This window comes from Macaca thibetana, chromosome 2 (genome assembly GCF_024542745.1).
Source record: "Macaca thibetana thibetana isolate TM-01 chromosome 2, ASM2454274v1, whole genome shotgun sequence".
Taxonomy (NCBI): domain Eukaryota; kingdom Metazoa; phylum Chordata; class Mammalia; order Primates; family Cercopithecidae; genus Macaca; species Macaca thibetana.
In genome coordinates this window covers 35,216,542-35,236,933 of record NC_065579.1, presented here as the reverse complement: position 1 = coordinate 35,236,933, position 20,392 = coordinate 35,216,542, and the positions used below count along the sequence as shown (strand labels likewise).

The 20,392-nt window shown below is 40.8% G+C and overlaps 1 protein-coding gene across 2 annotated transcripts in view; it reads right to left on the bottom strand.

Moving 5' to 3' along the window:
- Positions 1-6,700: 6,700 nt before the first annotated feature.
- The window catches only part of DNAJC13 (DnaJ heat shock protein family (Hsp40) member C13), a 121,700-nt gene continuing 108,008 nt past the window's right edge, over positions 6,701-20,392 (bottom strand). The window contains exons 52-57 of one of the 2 annotated variants that reach the window (XR_007723349.1): positions 19,947-20,126; positions 19,470-19,610; positions 17,400-17,543; positions 14,987-15,086; positions 8,464-8,572; positions 7,469-7,554 (exon numbers count right to left, since the gene is read on the bottom strand). Coding sequence is in view for 1 of the 2 variants with exons in the window: in XM_050779576.1 (XP_050635533.1) it covers positions 7,448-7,554; positions 14,987-15,086; positions 17,400-17,543; positions 19,470-19,610; positions 19,947-20,126 (672 nt within the window). In the remaining variant the exon portion in view is untranslated. Of the gene's footprint in view, positions 7,555-8,463; positions 8,573-14,986; positions 15,087-17,399; positions 17,544-19,469; positions 19,611-19,946; positions 20,127-20,392 lie in introns of both variants that reach the window. The other variant, XM_050779576.1, reaches the window with a different exon arrangement.

The window sequence follows — 20,392 nt, the reverse complement described above, 5'->3', positions numbered from 1 at the left end:
CCACATCCTGTTTATTAGCAGGGTCTTTATGACCTGTATCTGTGATACCGGTCCTGTTGTCCTCCTGTCTCATCCTGTGCCTGAGAATGCCTAACCTGGAGATGCAGCCCAGCAGGTCTCAACCTTATGTTACCCAGCCCCTGTTCAAGGTGGAATCACTCTGGTTCAAACACCTCTGACACTGGGACTCACAAAACAAACCCCAAAATTAAGGCCTCAGAAGCAGCCTCAGAACCAGAAGTTTTTCTGACTTTCATCTACCCTCTTCTATCCTCCTGTCGCTCAGTTCCATTCTCCCCCAAGGCTAGCCACAGAAACTAGAATCTCTCTTCCCCAAGGTGGGTCAGAAACCAGAACCTCTTTTTCCCAAAGTCAACCATAAAACCTAAAATTGTTACCCTTTCTCTCCACCTTTCTATGTAAAAACTGGCCATAAAAATTATCCGACTTACCTTGTTTGACTACAGGTCAGAGGACCCCTGTTCCAGAGAAGGACCCGCCCCATACCCAGAAGGGAGGACTGCGTGCTCAGATAGGCCAAGAGTCTAAACAGGCGGCCGGGCGCGGTGGCTCAAGCCTGTAATCCCAGCACTTTGGGAGGCCGAGACGGGCGGATCACGAGGTCAGGAGATCGAGACCATCCTGGCGAACACGGTGAAACCCCGTCTCTACTAAAAAATACAAAAAACTAGCCGGGCGAGGCGGCGGGCGCCTGTAGTCCCAGCTACTCGGGAGGCTGAGGCAGGAGAATGGCATAAACCCGGGGGGCGGAGCTTGCAGTGAGCTGAGATCCGGCCACTGCACTCCAGCCGGGGCGACAGAGCCAGACTCCGTCTCAAAAAAAAAAAAAAAAAAAAAAAAAAAAAAGAGTCTAAACAGACCTTACTGGGTTTCCCCACGCAGTCCCTTAGCATTTGATCTTACCCTTTTGTCCAATCATAAACACGGCCAGTCAAAGTATGGCTGTCAATACTTTGTTGAACCTAAGCATCAAAGTGAACAATATCCCCAGGATCTTTGGGATTTCATTCTGAAGGCTCCTGTGTATACTCATTAAATAAATGTGTATGCCTTTTCTCCAATTAATCTGTGTTTTCAAGTTGATTTTTCAGCAAACCTTCAGAGGGTGAAGGACAAGTTCCCTTGGCCTCTTCAGTGGCATAGTCTTCCTTACTGGGAAAGGGCTTGTATTTTTTATTTTGTTCTCAGCCCCTTTTCAAAACTGGTATTTTTTTTTTTTTTTTTTTTTTTTTTTTTTGTGAGACAGAGTCTCACTCTGTCGCCCAGGCTGGAGTGCAGTGGCACAATCTCAGCTCACTGCAAGCTCTGCCTCCCGGGTTCACGCCATTCTCCTGCCTCAGCCTCCCGAGTAGCTGGGACCACAGGCGCCCACCACCATGCCTGGCTAACGTTTTCATATTTTTAGTAGAGACGGGGTTTCACTGTGTTAGCCAGGATGGTCTCAATCTCCTGACCTCATGATCTGCCCGCCTTGGCCTCCCAAAGTTCTGGGATTACAGGGTGAGCCACTGTGCCCGGCCAAAAACTAGAATTTCTTTTGGGATCTAAGTTTTTTGGATAATGGGCTCCCTGAACTGGGTCTCTTTTGTCTATTTTTTCATCTTACTCTGCTTGACAAGATTTCCTCAACGTTCTCTGTCAATGTCTTCTATTGTTTTTCTTCTGTTTTAAAAAATTTTAAGACCTGATTTTCTGTGGGAAAAATTTTTCGAAGTGGCATCCTGTTGTTTTGTAGATGCAATGCTTATCTCTGAGGGTATAGTTAGACAGCTTTCTTTTCCAATGCTTTCTTCTTCCTAGTGTCCTCCAGATTTCCTTTTTTCTTCCTGTTTTGGCCTCTTTTGTGCTTCTACTGCCATACCTGGAGGTAAACACCTGTCAGCATTCATACTAAGGGCTGCCTTCGAAGGCTCTCCGCAGGGCTGAGTCGCTTTAGGAAAACTTCTGCCACAGGAAGGGTGTGGGATCATCCAGCAGTGCATCACTTGATAAAGTTTTCTGCTCCAAACTCTAGATTTGCTTACTCTGAACTCACCTTGATTGTTTTAGTGTTGACAAGATTGTCCTCAGGTCAGCTCTTACATTTAAAGCTGGGAAAAATGTTCCATTTCCTGCCTTGTAATGCTGGGAGACCTGATAGATACATACGAAGGACTATTTTGAATCATGTAAAATACTAAAATGTGAGATTGGGGTTTGAGCTTAAGTAACTCCAGTGACTTTCCTGAACTTATGCATAGCTAAATATTTGTAGAATTACTTCCATATGACCTTCCCTTTTGAAGACAAATGACTCATTCTTTCATTGACTCATGCCACATCTTCGTAAACTTTTCCCTGAAATAGAGACTGAGGGCATGAGTTCCTCTTTTCCTGCTCACAGGCATTGGTTAGGGTCCAGGGAACGAAGCCAATGTTCTCTGTAGACCTTAGGTTTATCTACTGCCATTGGACAATAGCTGAAAACTCTTCCTACAGGATAACTGCATAACTTGTATATAAACCATATTCTTTTCAATGTTAAAAAATTTAAGCATGAAACATTCTTATTTGTGTAAATAACAGAGTTTTCATTAACAGCTCTGGGCCTTTCTCTTCTCTTACAAAGTTATTTTCATTAACAGCTCTGGGCCTTTCTCTTCTCTTACAAAGTTATTTCCCTAAATTGGGGATTTGTAAAAATGATGGAAATGTACACATCTTCTTTCATAAGCCTGATGGCAAAACAAACGTTTTATTTTTATTTTTGAGACGGAGTCTTGCTCTGTCGCCCGGGCTGGAGTGTAGTGGCCGGATCTCAGCTCACTGCAAGCTCCGCCTCCCGGGTTTACGCCATTCTCCTGCCTCAGCCTCCCGAGTAGCTGGGACTACGGGTGCCTGCCAAATCGCCCGGCTAGTTTTTTGTATTTTTTAGTAGAGACGGGGTTTCACCACGTTAGCCAGGATGGTCTCGATCTCCTGACCTCATGATCCGCCCGTCTCGGCCTCCCAAAGTGCTGGGATTACAGGCTTGAGCCACCGCTCCCAGCAAAACAAATGTTTTAAACTGGCCACCCTATTTGCTGTATTCATGGGACCCTGGAACCCACAGTAGCCTCGCCCACCTTTTACTCCCTAAATTTGGAAATTAGTGGTCAATAATCCAGACGTGAAGTTCTTTGCTTTAAATGCTAAATGACATATTAAACAACACACGTAGTAACAACTAGTAATAGGAAAGCACTGATGACCAGGAGAAATGCCTGAAGTTTCCACTACAATGGAGGAGTTAAAGAATTTATTTCACAGAAAGTCATCTATGGGAAACAATAATTCTGAGAAGTGATCTAGTTCTGAGGTTTTTAACTGGGGTGACAGTGGGACTGAGTTTTCGGGTATTTTTAAAATATGTGCTTTTGGGCATTTTTGCATAAAGGGTTTATACATATTTCAACAGATTCTTAACACCAAAGATTTCCTGACCAGGTCAAACAGGCATTTTATAGACAAAATTAATGCCCAATGTCAGAAACCTAAGCAGGGCAGAATCTGCCTGACAAGCCAGTGTTCTTCCTTGACCAACCTCACAGCGCCCAGCTCCTCATTCCTAGACGCTCTGTCTACGAGGCTGACACCCTATTAGATGTTTACATCTATTATTCCTGATCTCCCGAATATCCCCACAAGGGAGACATTAATGACCCCCACTTATTGGTGACAGCTCCAAGGTCACTTGGTGAAGGCCAGAACCACAGTCTAGGTGGCCCCAACTTGGTCCATACCGGCTCCAGGATACCTTACTTCTGTTCTCCTGCCCTGATTTAAACAGACCGGGTGACACAAGATAATGGGTAAAACACTGAATTCAACCAAAATCCACACAAACATTTGGGGTTAATATGAGGATGGAATCAACACCTTGGGCATCCAGGAGTGATTCTGATATAACCTGGATACTCAAAACTTAACATGTACTCAAAAAAAAAAAAATAAAAACAACACAAGAAAAACAAAAACAAAACTGGAAACGCTCCGAGGAGCCAGGCAGTCACCCAGTTCTAACTTAGTGCCCATTCCAAGTTTTGGTGTGTGCTGTGGGCCAGCCTTGGGGGTCTGCCTCCCCAGCTTCAGGACAGGCTGTCAGTTGTTTCTGAAGGTGCTTGAGTTGAATTTATACCAAGTCCCATCAAGGCTCAGGTGGCTCTGGCTCCAACCAGCCCTTTGTCCTACTAATCTATGAGCAAACTCTCTTCTTCTTTGTTACTGGTGCTCCAGCCAACACTATGTATTAGTCTGCTTGGACTGTCATAACAACATACCATAGACCGGTGGCTTAAACAACAAATTTATTTTTCACAGTTCTGGAGGCTGGGAAGTTTAAGATCAATGTGCCAGCAAGTTAAGTTTCATTCTGAGGCCCCTTCTCTTGGCTTGTACTTGGCTCCCAGTGTGCTCATGTGACCTCTTGATGCAGAATGTCAGGTGTCAGGGGAGAGGTACCGGTGGGCTCTCTGGTGTCTAAGGTATTATCCCTATTATGAGGGCTCCACCTTCATGACCTCATATAACACTAATTACCTCCCTGAGGCCCCATCTCCAAATACCACTGGGGGTTAGGGCCTCACCCTATGAATTTTGGGGGAAGATACAACCATTTACTCCCAAACAACTAGCTTCCCTGAAGTCCTTGTCCTCCTCTGTCCCATCACAAAAGTGGCATGAGCACACATGTGACCGTGAAACTATATATTGTAAAAGGAGTTCAGTCATTTAAAAGAACACCTGATTAATAACTCATTGGACAGAAAGCACATCCATCCAACTCCTCATAACCACTGGTTTTTATCTTATTTCAAGGGGACTGATTTTGATTTTTTTTTTCTCATAATACCCCTATTTAATTCTCGTAACACCCCTTTGAGGAATGGGCTCAGAATTAACCTTATTTTGTAGATAAGGAAACAAAGTCTGCCTTCCTTGGTCACACTGCTGCTGGCCAGTAAAAGGAGGGCCATGCATTCCCAGAAACTCAAGTAGGCAGTTAAATTCCTAGTCAGAGGAGGTTGCGAGAAAGTTTATCTGCAATATTTTTTCCAAGTGCTCTTCCCAAAATCCTAATAAAGCTTATTTACACAATTTTCATATAATGAACAATTTCAGCATGAGAAGGATTGCTGAAGTTCTAGACTGAAAGGGATTCTTGAGCTGAGCATCTGGAGATGATCCTCGGTGGATGGACGAGGGTCCAGCATGGTCTCTTGCCCATTTCCAGTTTCTGCCTCTGCACTGCTCCTTAGATGGACTGTGGGTTACTAGGGTGTATCTCTTGAGTTTTGCTACCTCTAAACAGCCCCTCCCTCAACAAACATACCAAAGTGATCACTCCACACTGCTGTTTAAAACACAGATCTCATTCCCGAATCACTATTAGGTTTGATGTTAATGCGTCAGCCCGGCACTTTGGACACCGTCCAGCTGGCTCCTCCCTGGGTCTCAGGCTGGGTTCTCTCTGGATCCTTATCCCCCAGCCATACCAGACAACCCCCACGCCTCCAGGTGTCCTATATACACTTTCCTGTTACCCTGCTCAAGCTGTCTCACTTTTGTATCTCAGGACTGGAGCAAACGACTTCATACTTAAATCTCAGATAAAGCCCCCACCCTCAAAGATCAAAACTCAACTTTCCCCATCACAGACACTTGCCTGACATTGCTGTCGTCTTAATGGCTCAGGATACACACCTCAGTGTCACATTAAGAGTTTTGATTTCTTACTCTGTTACTTACTAGTTGTGTGACTTTTAGTAAGCTGCTTTACTTATCTGAACCTCATGGTCTTCACCTGGAAGATGGGAATTATATCAGTACCAGGCCCACAGGTTTGTTCTGAGGATAAAATGAGGTTATACAATACTTTGCAGACAGTAAATATTCAGTAAAGGTGAACTATTATTGACATCTAAACATCAATGATTGCAGACTACTTTAATGGGTCTTTATTGTATTCACAATACTTATATTCTTAGTATTTAAAAGAAAAAATTGTTATGTTGATTTATGCTCTCCTAAATACCTAATCACAATTTAGCTGTTATAATTTCTTTCAGTGAACATTTTTATGGCCATCTATTGTCTAGAAACTAAAACCCTAGTTACATATTAAAATACTTGCATTAACATATTATTCCATAATCTGTGAGAGATGATAAACTTCATGCAAAAGTTTGAATTAGTGATTTGGAATAGGAGTAAGTTTCCATTTTGGCTGTTCTTACACATCAACTGTGGAATAAACTCGGTTCTTGCTTTGAAAGGAAACTTGGAAGTGTGGGTATTTCCCCATTCTTTAAGAATTGTTTGTTTATATTCTCCATGTTTATATTTTCTTGTAATTTGTGGTCACACTAGAAAATCTATGTGCTAAGACTTGCTATTTGAAAAATCTTCTGGCTATTTAATTTTCTCTTCTTAAAAACAGAATTAATATCACACATTATTAACAGCCTGACCCATTCCTGAGTGTTGTATGAAAAATAAATGAGATGCTGTGTCTGGAGACTTAGATGTGGCTGCAATATTAAAGTTAGGAATGGTTAGGAATGGTTACGAATGTAAGATAAGTCTGTTTAATACTTCATCTGTCTTAGAAATAAAGATATATGAGGTCTTCAAAGGGAAAGATTAAACTAGAACAAATATATCTCATTAACAAAGCAGTCAATTCCCTTTATTTTTAAAATTTTATGTACACATATGAATGATCTGTATAATGTACATTCAATATAGAAAGCTTTATATATTTGATAGTGTATAGAACATTTCACAATTACACTAATCTCTTACATAACATCTTGACATCCATTTTTAAATTTTTTTGCACAAGCTCCTCTTCATTCAATTTGGTAAAGCCAGTTATACATACTAAGGTGTACTGTGAGCTTTCAGAAGTTAATGATTGAGGATGCCAGTGAGGAGTGCTGGGACAAAACCTAATAGTCTTGGACGGTGGGGGGAGGATGGCCACGCAGACTTGATGCAGGAGAGGGAAATATTCTTTCCTGGGGAAAAGTGACTTAGCCCAATTTTTGTTGACTGTAGCTCAACCCTACAGTCATGCTAATTCAAAAAAAAAATTACAAAAACTAGGAAGAAAGTTTTGTCTTTTTGATTCACAGTTTTGTAAACAGATATAAAGGAACAAATGTGCTTACATACACCAAGAAAAAAAAATTCTTGTGTACCCACTTAGGTTGATCCACAGAGTGCTTTCTTATAATGTGATACAATTAGAATCACTGACTTTTTTCCTAAAAATATATTTATAGAAAAAGGAGTAACACTGTCATGAAACCAGGAGAAAGGCAGTAAGAGTTTGCTTCAACGTATCAGCTGGAGGAATGTGGACTCGGCACTGGCCTTTCAGCGTTTATTGTCTGTTGTGAATATTTCAAGTCTGATAGCCAAGATCGCCTGCCTCATGGTCTACGGGAGGTGGCAGGTTAGACATGACCGACGTGGATGTACCTGCAGTAAGGTAGCCAGCAACTCCAGGTCCTGCAAGAGAGAAAGGAAAACACACACCTCTAGAGAGCAGAGTCAAGTGAAAACACTGACCTTTATAAAAATGTCAGAGCCTGTTCAGGCTCTCCATCACACAAAACTCATCATCTATTTCAATTACCTAAATGTGTATCCATACCTTAATCAACAGCTACATAGTACCATTTTCATGTTTGCCTGTACTATAGACTAGAAATCATTTCAAAATGTATGCTGGACAGTAACACTGGTGTGGAAATACGGAAAAAATTTTCCTTCTTACATTTGGGAATCTTTCATTTTCAATCTTTCAAAAAATTCCGAGCACTGAAAAGAACTATGTCGAATGGACAAAAATGGAAACAGACAAAAGAAACTACACTCAGCCCATCCAAAAGTCATATGTGACAAAATTCAACATAAACACTTCTGTCAACACTCAAACTAACCTATTTTCATTTGGTGCAAAGAAATGCTATTATAACAAGTAACACCAAATGAACAAGGGTTGCTACACCAAAGACTCTGAGAAAGAAAAGGAAGGCTCTGGACATCCATCTATCATAGGTTAAAACAAGAATGCTACGTGAAAGGGTATTGATATTTTAGTCATATTTCTCCCTTGATTCTGTTTCTGTGGCACGAAAATGCTATATATGCCAGCATTTACCATATGTCCTATGGGCATATTAATGGCTTTAGCCCTCTAGAGTTTATTTTAAACATTGCATAAACATTTAATTACATCTCAGAAGCACTGTACAAACTAACAAGTACTTGGAAGGGACACTAGCGTAATACTGCATACTGAGCAATAGTTTTAGCTGAAATTGTAGGAAACAAGGCAAACAACTAAGGAACATTGAAGGGTTAGGACTAGAAAGGCAGTGGGAGTGGCATGCATTTAGCAAAACGTTTCTCTACCTGCTTCAGAGAGCTACACAGAAGTTAGCAAGCTGCCTGGCAGAGCGGATCTAAAGCCCGCTCCTGAGGTGAAGGGGGCTGCTGCCAGTTAGAAGGGAAGGAGAGACACCTGAGGGGAAAAAAGAAATATAAGCAGCAAGGGAAGTTGTGAGGAAGCGCAAACAGCAGAGTAGTTTGATGAAGGTAGAAACAGGGATTGGTGGAGGACAAAAGGCCACCATTCAGATTCATCTTGTTTTTGACCTTAAAAGTATTGGTACTATGGATGTGAAATGGCTTGCACAGATACACGCGCAGAGATGACTCAGCCTGTGTGAGCTGTAACTGAAGCCAACCAGAGTGCCCAGGTACTTGGAATGCTGTACTTATAAAAACCTTGTACTTGTAGAGCTTACAAAAAATATTTCCCCTTTTTAAGGTACTGTGGGAGCCTGCATCTATCAACTCCTGCCTTGAGCCAATCAGGATGCCAGGCCTTTCACCATCTGCTCAGGAAAAAGGCCAGCAGGTCAACAAAGACCCTCTAACAACACAGTTCAGAGCTGCAGCAGCACCCTGTGATCATTTCCCACCACCTGTCACTCTCTGAACTTTAGGCTGCAGCACCATTACTGCAAAACCATCCAGTAGGTCTCATCAAAGATGTAACCCTTAACAGTAAGACCTCAAACACTCCAGACTGTGTGGTTTCTGAGCAATTCTGACTGTGGGCTCAACTTGGTTCCCACCAAAATAGTAGGTTATGAGACCAAACCACGAATGCTACATCTAGAAAGTGGATTAATGATGCAGTTCTCAAACTGTGTGCTGAGGCACCCTGGGGCATTGCTGGGTATTTATTTATTCCCTTCACCCGTGTGTGTGTGTGTGTGTGTATTGCTGGGTATTTATTTATTCCCTTCACCCGTGTGTGTGTGTGTGTGTGTATTTAACAGATGGCAGTCTATGTTGCCTTGAACTCCTGGGCTCAAGCAACTCCCTTAAGAGCCCCCCTTATCCAGGCCTCCAACTCCTAGGCTCAAGTGATCTTCCCAACCCAGCCGACTGAGTAGCTGGACTCGGCCTGTCCACGTGGACTACAGGTGCCTGCCACATCATCCAGCTAACTGCTGGTTATTTTAAATTTGAAACACAGCGCCATCTGCTGACTACCATACAAACAACTACTTTCAAGTTTGTCTTGCAATTACTTCATAAACTAATTAAGTATTTCTTTTGGCGTGGGGATGGATGAAAAAATTACTGCGCTACTAAGGGCACTGTGAACTGAGAAAATGTGGGAACCTCTGAGCTAAAATCTAAATGGTGAAACGATGGGCTTGAAGGAAACCAAATTTTAGTACCATCATTTGCCTCTTTAGGAAAGGCAAATCAAAATCAATTCCTGGATAGTTCTACAAATGAAATACGAGGTGCTCTCCCCAGGCCCCTGGCCTCTCCTTGAGGTCTGGTTTCTTGGGGCTAAAAGGTGCTGCTTGGTCACTTGCATGGAATAGAGCAGTTGTGTTCTCCAGAGAAAGATGGGAAGCACAGGGGCTGCCAGGAATGGGCATGTGGCAAGTTTGCACAAGGTTGTTGGACTTCAGAGAAATGAGAAAAGATGGAAAATTTACAGAGAATCCCACAAAACCGAATTGGCTACCATGATGAAGTATATATGTGAAAAGTTATCTCCAATTCTGGCTCCTAAAAGCATCTTCGCCCTGGCTTCTGTTCCTTTTCCTGTTATTCCTTCTTTTGCTACTGATTTTCTAGGTGAGGTAATTTGAGGATTTTCACTGCTGAAATTATTTTTTATGAGGCTCTGAGACAGCACCAAGCTGTTCTAGAACCTAACAAATGGCTAAGTAATCAAGGGCCCTGGATAATGAGTAACCACAATTTATCTGCATCCACAGGAAAAATTCCACTGAGGCACCTTTAAATAAGCATTTGTCATAAAACAAAATATGCCAGGCTAGAGAAACTATGGAAATAGGCAGTCTCATTTCAATTTTTCAACATTGAGTAATCCTAACCTAGCTAGGACTTTAAAATTTTTACCCCAAATCTTGAGCATGTGACTGAATGACATTTACTCAGCCGCCAGAGAGAAGACAACATAGTTTTGGTCATTTTTATCTTACTTCAAAGTAGTAATTCACTCCTTTGTCTTTCCCCATGTCCTAAAGTTCACCTAACCTACCAAACTCACCTAAAGACATCAGTTAGAAGAAAGGGTTGGTGATGTGTGTTGTCACAGCAACCTTGATTTCTTCTTTTTTTTTTTTTCTGAGACAGAGTCTCGCTCTGTCGCCCAGGCTGGAGTGCAGTGGCGCCATCTCGGCTCACTGCAAGCTCCGCCTCCCGGGTACACGCCGTTCTCCTGCCTCAGCCTCCCGAGTAGCTGGGACCACAGGCATCCGCCACTACGCCTGGCTAATTTTTTTGTATTTTTAGTAGAGATGGGGTTTCACTGTGTTAGCCAGGATGGTCTTGATCTCCTGACCTCGTGATCCGCCTGCCTCAGCCTCCTAAAGTGCTGGGATTACAGGCGTGAGCTACCGCGCCCAGTCAGCAACCTTGATTTCAATGATTACAGAGGGGCGGGGTACCATCTGTATCTTCTGAAGTTTGAAAGTAGCACAGGGCACATTTTAATTAAATGCAATCCCAATTCAATACAACACTATAAATTCCTGGAGTTCCACATCATGGTATTTTACCATTATTAGAACTACATGCCCCTTTTATCAAACACACGATACACAATACATCAATGAAAAGCTCAAACACAAAAAACATTTGGCAACTCAGGCAATGAGCACACATCAATCCAACTGGTGGTAAATTTACCTAATTTATCTCTTAATTTGCCTACATCATCTGCAATTAGAGGAAGATGTAGGGTTGACACCTTATATACTACAATTTCAGGCAGACGGCAAGAGTTAGCAGCTTTAACTCTTGAAATAGTTGGTTCATTTTTAATGTAATTTAATTAATTAATTTTTTTGAGACAAGGTCTTGCTCTGTTGCCCAGGCTGGAGTGTGGTGGTGCGAGCTCAGCTCACTGCGACTTCCGCCTCCTAGGCTCAAGAGAGCCTCCCGCGTAGGTGGGACTACAGGCATGCACCAACATGCCTGGCTAAATTTTTGTATTTTTTTGTAGAGACGGGGTCTTGCTGTGTTGCCTACGCTGGTCTGAAACTCGGACTCAAGCAGTCTGCCCACCTTGGCCTCCAAAATTGCTGGGATTACAGACAAAAGCCACTGTAGCCAGCAAGTTGGTCCTTTCAAATAGGACAGACTAGAGCTGACGAAAAAATCTCAAAAAACTAACATCACTACAGAAGAGCATCCCAGATTGATAACATGCCCAGAATTTCACAATTCTGGGGCCAATAATGCTTACGGCTTGTCCAGACTGTTCTACATGGACACGTCTGCAGGCTTCAGTAATGGCCTTCTGGAAGACTCATTATCTCCAAGTCCCTTCCTGGTTGGGTTTTACACCATCTCCCCACTTGGCCAGGCCTGTACAGAACTTGCTGTCCCTTAAGCCGGCTCAGGGATGGGAAGAAATTTGTATACCCCAACTTTTCTTTTTCCCTAACCTTCTTCTAATCCCTTCACAGCCACTTTTCATATCTCATTCAGAAGCCACCCCACAGATCCAAGTAAAAGGAAAGGCAAGAAGCTTTTTACTGCCTATACCTTTTCCCTATAGTTACTAGAGCATGTGGATAGGGGTGAGGAACAAATGAAGTCCAGGTTTCTGAAGATAAACCCCTATTTCTTCTGGATTCTAACCACAGACCTTTTAAAGGTTCACAATCTAAGTCAAGGACACATGTTTTTTATTTCATCAAGTCAAAGAATGGCAGATAAGACAGAATAAAAGAATTAGAACAAGCTTTCCTGTAGAGAAGCTTATAATATACATACTACTATTCTTCAGGGCCAATTTACTCTTAGTTAAGAAAAATAAGGCTGAACAGGTGCAGTGGCTCACGCCGGTAATCCCAGGACTTTGGGAGTATGAGGCGGGTGGATCATTTGAGGTCAGGAGTCTGAGACCAGCCTGGCCAACATGGTAAAACCCCATCTCTACTAAAAATACAAAAATTAGCCAGGCATGGTGGTGCATACCTGTAATCCCAGCTACTTGGGAGGGTGAGGCAGGAGAATCGCTTGAACCCAGGAGGCAAAGGTTGTAGTGAGCTGAGATCATGCTGCAGCACTCCAGCCTGGGCAACAGAGCAAGACTCCATCTCAAAAAAAAAAAAAAAAAAAAAAAAAGGCGGAAGTGCTGGCTCAAGCCTGTAATCCCAACACTTTGGGAGACTGAAGTGGGCAGATCACCTGAGGCCAGGAGTTTGAGACCAGCCTTTACTAAAAATACAAAAATTAGCCAGGCATGGTGGTGCATGCCTATCATCCCAAATACTTGGGAAGCTGAGGCAGGAGAATGGCTTGAACCTGGGAGGCAGAGGTTTCAGTGAGCCGAGACTGCACCATTGCACTCCAGCCTGGGTGACAGAGCCAGACTCTGTCGCAAAAAAGAAAAAAAAAAAAGAGGCCAGGTGTGGTGGCTCACGCCTGTAATCCCAGCACTTTGGGAGGCCGAGGTGGGTGGATCACCTGAAGCCAGGAATTGAAGACCAGCAGGGCTAACATGGCAAAATCCCATCTTTACTAAAAATAATAATGATAACAACAATAATTACAAAAATTAGCTGAGTATGCTGGGGCAAGCCTGTAATCCCAGCTACTTGGGAAGCTGAGGTAGGAGAATCACTTGAATACGGGGAGCAGAGGTTGCAGTGAGCTGAGGTCGCGCCACTGCACTCTGGCCTTGGTGAGAGAGCGAGACTGTCTCAAAAAAATAAATAATAAAATAAAAATAAGGCAGATTTTTTTTTTTCAATCATACCATCCTTATACACAAAGTAATGAATATAATGCCATCAAAATGTGGTATATAAATTTTTGGACAGAGGCTAAAGAGGTAAAGTTTTTATAGTGCTTGTAAGAACAAACTCCTACTTAGAAGCTATAGTTTTAACACCAAATCTGAAGAGAGATATGGGATAGACTAAGACCACGGTCTAGGTATTTTCTCCATAGATATGAGGGACAGGAGATGGAAAAGTTAAAACAAAAACCTATGACACTGTTCTGAACAGGACAGACCTGCAGCCAAAGCACTGCATGTTTATACATTTTAGGACTCTGCTCCACCTTTAGGAGTGTCAATATTAAAGTGGTTATGGTAAAGAAAAAAAGTGTCACACCAAGTTTAAAATTAAAACCAGGTAAAACTTCCTCCAAAGCCCCTAGTTTTGAATATTCCAGATTGAGTCTTCATGATTTTATAAACTTCTATACTAGCAATCAAGATTAAAACAATTACAATGGTTTAGAAACCGTGGGTGATAATTTTTTCTCTTAGTTTATCTCTATCATCTTTGGTTAGGAGAGAATGCAGGGCTGACATCTTTTTATATACTACAATTTCAGGCAGACAGCAAGAACCGCCTCATATTCCTAAGGTTAATTTCAAATTAAAAACTTTTATACCAGACAAGATACTGCCTCTTTAACATTCAGCAATAGTCTGACTTTCTTATGTTGAAGGCTATATGAAAATGACTATTCTAAAATTATGCAATTAGTGTGTCAAACAAATGTTCTGAGTTTTAAACATAGTATCCTTTGAAACCAAAGCAATAAAACATCCTTTCATTCATGATACCTATATATTCCACCCCCATAAAAGGACATACCCTAAATATTTAGCAAAACCATAAACGAATCACTGGAAACTTAGGAGAATATCTTTTTTTGAGGAAGAATCTCACTCTGTCACCCAGGCTGGAGTGCAGTAGCACCATCTTGGCTCACTGCAAGGCTCTGCCTCCCAGGTTCACGCCATTCTCCTGCCTCAGCCTCCCGAGTAGCTGGGACTACAGTTGCCTGCTACCACACCTGGCTAATTTTTTGTATTTTTAGTAGAGATGGGAGTTTCACCGTGTTAGACAGGATGGTCTCGATCTCCTGACCTTGTGATCCGCCCGCCTCGGCTTCCCAAAGTGCTAGGATTACAGGCCACTGCGCCCAGTCAAGAATATCTTTTACATACAATTATACATATTGGAGTTTTAATCTGTTATTCTGACAGATATGGAACGATGATATGTTTCTGATACTGATATTCCTCAGCAGATATTTACTCATTCTCTTTACAAGATAAATACTTTAATACAGACATGCTCCAAATATATTCTATGACCCAATTAACTGGATCAAAACTGAAAAAAATACATGCTTTAGTCAGTACCTATTCAACACAACAACAGTTTGCATGCTATATAAGGCTAAATTAACCAGAGGTCTACCACATGCTCATAGCACCTCCAAGAAAGGTCAGCCAGTAGCCTAAGAAACACTCTAAACACAATTTTAAGTCTATTTAAGGCAAAAGAAAGGTCCAAGTGGCTTCTGCCAGGTGTCTTATGATAACCAATTAGGTATGGCTTACCTGTGAGGTATCCTGCTGTTTGTGACTCAGAAATGAACAAATCATGTTTCTGATCTTTGAAGGCACTCCAGACTGAAGAACGACACAGGATTTCATTCACCTAGGGAAGTAAAACACGCCCTTTGAACATAAAATCAAGGGCTGGATGTTGGAAGACAAAAAGAAAAACCAACTTCCAAAGCAACAAGGAAGAAGGCCAGTGAAGAAAGACCCAAATATGGAGCAAGAACTAGCATTCATCAAACACGCCATAGCAGGCACTGTGCCAGACACATCTCATTAAGGCAGACCCAAAGAAGTCCTCAAGTCAGTCGTCCTGCTAAAGCTGGACTCTATTATTTGAACCTACAATTACTGCTTATATGTAATTCAAGGAGGAAGATTCCTATGCAGAGTATTTTCTTGTGACAGTAACAGATGGCTTGACAGTGTATGGGCTGATGAGCTATTCTCAAGGAAGGAGTTTGGGGAGAAGATACTGCCAAATTGAGCTAAAACTTAAAGCAGTCTTTCAAATTATGACCTAAAGACGTTTATGAAACAACCAGGAGGGTTATGAACAGTATGCTTGAAAAAATAAAACTGGTTAATATAGAAAGCATCAGAGTATCAGAAGTAAAATGGGTACATGTATGTACTTGAAATACATACACATATGAGTATAAATAATGTATGTGTGGGAATATGCACTAAACTAAGATGAACGATATTTCTGGGTGACAAAACATTCAGGAAATGCCAACTTAGTGAATATCTTTTGCACATCAATGTTCATATCAAATATTTTACTGAGCACCTCTTATGTGGTAGGCACAGTGAACACAAATACGAGAAAGACAGACTGTCTCTGAAGTGCTTACAATCTAGTAGGGGAGACAGTCAAATAATTCCGTGGTAAGAATTAAAGCAGGGTTATCCAAGGGGACCGTGTGAGTCCAAGGAAGGGGGCACCTGCTCCAACCCTGGAAGGAAGCAATAGTGAAGTGATTAGTTGTAAAGCTGGTAGGGGAGTTCCTATTTAGAAACTACTATACCTCTTTCCTCCCCTGCCTAGGGTGTAGAAAGTGGGTGTCAGGATTACTTTGCTAATTTCATTACCAGGAATCCTGAGGCAAGTCAAGGACAAGACAACTGCCTGCAAGTGGTACGCAGGAGAGCCTCTGATTGGCGTTTAGAACACTCATAGGCAAAACCCAAGAAAATACTTTTTAAAACACACTAGTTAATGACTGCAGCAATACATGCTGCTTCTCTTCCTTAATATCATTTTAAATCATTTAAATGATCATATCGATAGAATGACAATGGCATGAAAAATGTTTCTTTACTTGAAGCATACAAATCCAGTAAATTCACTACAGGAAAGCTGTAGCTGAAGTCAGTTAAAACCTGTAGAAGATTAGCAGAGGAAATAACCCAAATGTCCATCAACAGATGAATGGATAAGCAAATTGGAGCATTTACATACAATCACATATTTAGACATAAAAATGAAGCATTGATAACATGCATGATGCTTAAAAACATGCTCAGTGACAAGACAGACACAAAGGGTCACATGTGTATGATTCTATTTATATGAAATACGCAGAAGAGGTAAATCCAGAGACAGAAAACAGATTGGTGGGTGCCAAAGGTTGGGGGAAGGAAGAAAGGGAGAGTAGCTCCATTTCAGAGGTGATGAAAATGTTTTGGAACTAGATACAGTGGAATTTGCACAACACTGTTAATGTCCTAAATGCCAATTAACTATTTACCATAAAATGGTTAATTTTATGCTATGTAAATTTCATGTCAATAAAAATGAGCATTAGTAGATGGGGCTATATAGTAACAATGAATGAGGAACTCCTTAGAGGCAATAATAAAAATAAAACCGAGGAGGAAAATTAAATTACTGAACAGGCCTGAAGTCAGCAAATACGTGCAGCTGAAATACACTAATACACACAGGAAAAATGAAGTCACGACAAAAGAAAAAAACTCCAACACTTTATAAGCACCAGCAAGAAAGGAAATGAAAACAAAAATGATGTTCTACATCTTTTAAAATAGCATTATGGGATGGTTAATGAATTTCGTTATCACTACCCATGAATAACTCCTAGAGCTGAAAGTTAAGCAGCACTAAATGCTGCATATTCCGTGCTAAAGGTTTCCAGCATTTTTCTTCCTGAAGTGTACAACATGCCATCACTATCCAGGAGAATCCTCTTGAATACTGAGTGTACGGTTTATGCTTTTTCATCAGTTATGAGGCAGGTATGCAAGTCCATCCTTGGGCTCTGGATCTTCTCCAGTTACAGCCAACAGAACCATATCTGTAAGTGGAACTCGAACACAGGTTCGTGGATCATCCACAGCCAAGACCCTGGCTTTCAGAAAATCAAAAGTTGCCTCTAAGCAGACTCACCTGTTCTCCATACTGCAAACTTCGAGTCATTGCCTTGAGAGCTTTAACAATCTGAGCCTTAGTGGCTGCTGGGCTGTCCAGGTTTTCAAGACCAATGCCTTCGAGTAATTTTAAGAGGTATGGAACCAAATCTGCTTTCAGGGCCTAGAAAAAATATTAAGCATATATAAACACACAGAAAAAATGCAAATCATCCACTGAAGAAATAATTTTACCCCCAGGACCATACCTGGAAGGCAGCCTGTGCACCATATTTTAATGCCATACACAGGCTTACGTAGCTAATGATATTTTTATTTAATGAGATCTTATTCTGTGCCATTAACCATCCTAAATGCTATACATCAATTATTTTATTCAACTAATGCACAAAGGGTAAAACAGTAAAAAAATATGTTCATAATCACAGAGCTGGGCAGTACTAAAATATATATCTGGAGCCAGAAAATATAGAACCTGAGCTTTTAGCTCCTGTACTGGGCTGCCTGCCCTAGTAACACTGTACTAACAGGCAACGATCTCTGAAATACGTTAGTATATTTTCATATTTTCTTCAAACATCAATCTTTGTAGTCATCGTACATTTCATATCAGCCTAATAAAAGCTGAATAATAATCTAGTATCACCATTTTCACTATCCATTTTGAAACTCAGAGGGAATAGGTAGAAATAAGACACTTAGTGAGTGCACCTCTTTTTTCAGGGACTATTCTCTTAACAACCCTGCGAGATGTCATAACCTTATTTTACAGATGAGAAATCTGAGCATTTTAAGGTTAAATATCACATCTGAGGTCAGAAAGCCAGTAAGTGGTAGTACCAGCTCATGTTCTTTCCTACACATCATACTCCTCAAGCCAATCACAAGTCTGAACCTCAGAGCACCCAATATCTCTTTGAGATGTACCCAACAGCTCTGCTTGCCTCAGTGAGGGTCCAGCGGGTAAGGCTGAGGAGCTGGGAGAATGGGAAGCCCAGATAATAAAGATGCAGGGCCTTGTATTCTGTCTAAGGATACCAGATGTCCCTTAGTCATCTGGCAGGTAATGAGAAACCACTGAATGGTTTTTAAGATGAAGAATGGCTCAGTTATATTTCAGAATTCTATTTAAACACTTTATTATTTTTTATCATATCTATTTATGGGAAATAAAGTGATGTTATGACACATGCATACAATGCAGAATAATTAAATCAAGCTAATCAGCATATCTACCATTACAAAAACTTATTTTTTTGTGGAAACATTTAAAATCTACTCTTACCAATTTTGAAATATACAATGTATTATTAACCATAGTCACCATACTGCACAATAGATCTTAAAAGCCTTATTCTTCCTAACAGAAACTTTGTACTTTTTGACCAGCTTTTTCCCATTCTCCCCACCCCCAGCCTCTAGTAATCACCATTCTACTCTCTGCTTCTATGAGTCTGATTGTTTTAGACTCCACTTACAGGTCAGATCATGTGGTATTTGTTCTTTGAGTTACATTTTAGAAAGATCGCTTTTGTAAGTTTTTAAATTTATTGCATGTTTTTTGTTCTTTCAACATCTATCTACATGGATATCCATCAAGTCCAGTTTTCATTAGGTGGACAGTCTCTTTGAAAAAGGCATTATCTTGGCATGTTTCTTAAACATGACTTAAGAAACAAAGGAATAAATTAACAGAATAAATTTTTCCAAAGAGGATGAAGCACATTTTACAAATCAAGCTAAGCAAGCTAAGCTAAGCTAATTGTACAATGGATAGCCAAGATTTAAATTTTATACACCATAAAAGTACTTCGAGTTGGTAAGACTGTTGGCAGCTGGCCCCATTTTTCTGTGTGTGTCTATATACACACACTAATATACATGTATATATGCATACACATAAACACACACATATTATATACACTGTGTATGTATGTGTATGTATATATAAGATATAAAATTGTGTATACACAAACTCACAAGTGAACTCTCATCAACCTTAAGGAAACCAAATCAGTACCAAATAAGTGAAAGTCTATTTGGTATGTTTGCTTTCCTAAAATAGTGCTAAATCTAGAAAGTCACTTACTTGTGCTACTAATTCACTCTGCTCCTTCTGAAACATTCGATTAATTGCTTCACAGGCTAGACCAACAGTATCTGCTCGCTTTTTCATTCCATTCATCAGTGGGCCAATGGTCTCTAAAGATGCCATGGCTCGAACACACAGCTAAGTGCCAAAAGAGAAGGTTACTTGTAGAGTAACAATATTTATATAACATGGTAAATCCTATAACAAAATAAGTAAATACGTAAAAAAGAATCCCTTTCAGTTTAACAATGAACTGAACCAAAATTTAATCTATTAATTATATCATCTAAACTGGTATCTATCAAAACTGATTTGATAGATACCAGTTTTGATAAACCCAGAACTAATAAAATACCATGTGGTTCGTATGCAAAAAGACACATGGCAGAAAGGGGATTTATATAATTTTATCAGTCAAGAAGGGAGCGCACATAAATTCTGGAGCTTATAAGCTACTAAGTGATTCATCAATACCTCATTTTCAGACAAGGCATGGATAACGCGAATGGCACTCTTAGGAATGGCATTGTTCCTATGATTCATTGCCTGGATAACTTTGGGAAGATGGCCCAATGGCGGGACCTGATCTGCCAGCTGAGGCTGTGCACTGAAGAGACACACTGTTGCCATTGTCAAGGTTTCCAGAGTTTCTCCCTGCAGGTGTAAAACAAAAATAAATCAACTATAAAATACTCACACCATCCTAAATATCCAAGGTAATGTATTTGGTGTTCAAAACCAGGTATTCAAAAGTTCTAAGTGCTGATACTTGAAAACAGACTCACGAATCTGAAGAGAACAACGAACTTCCCATTTTCTTTGATAAAAGGAATGAATCCAAAGGACTTTAAGAATGTGCTATTTTAATATAAGCAAGATTTCACTAGGTTAGGTATACCTAATTTCTACTGCAGGTTTAA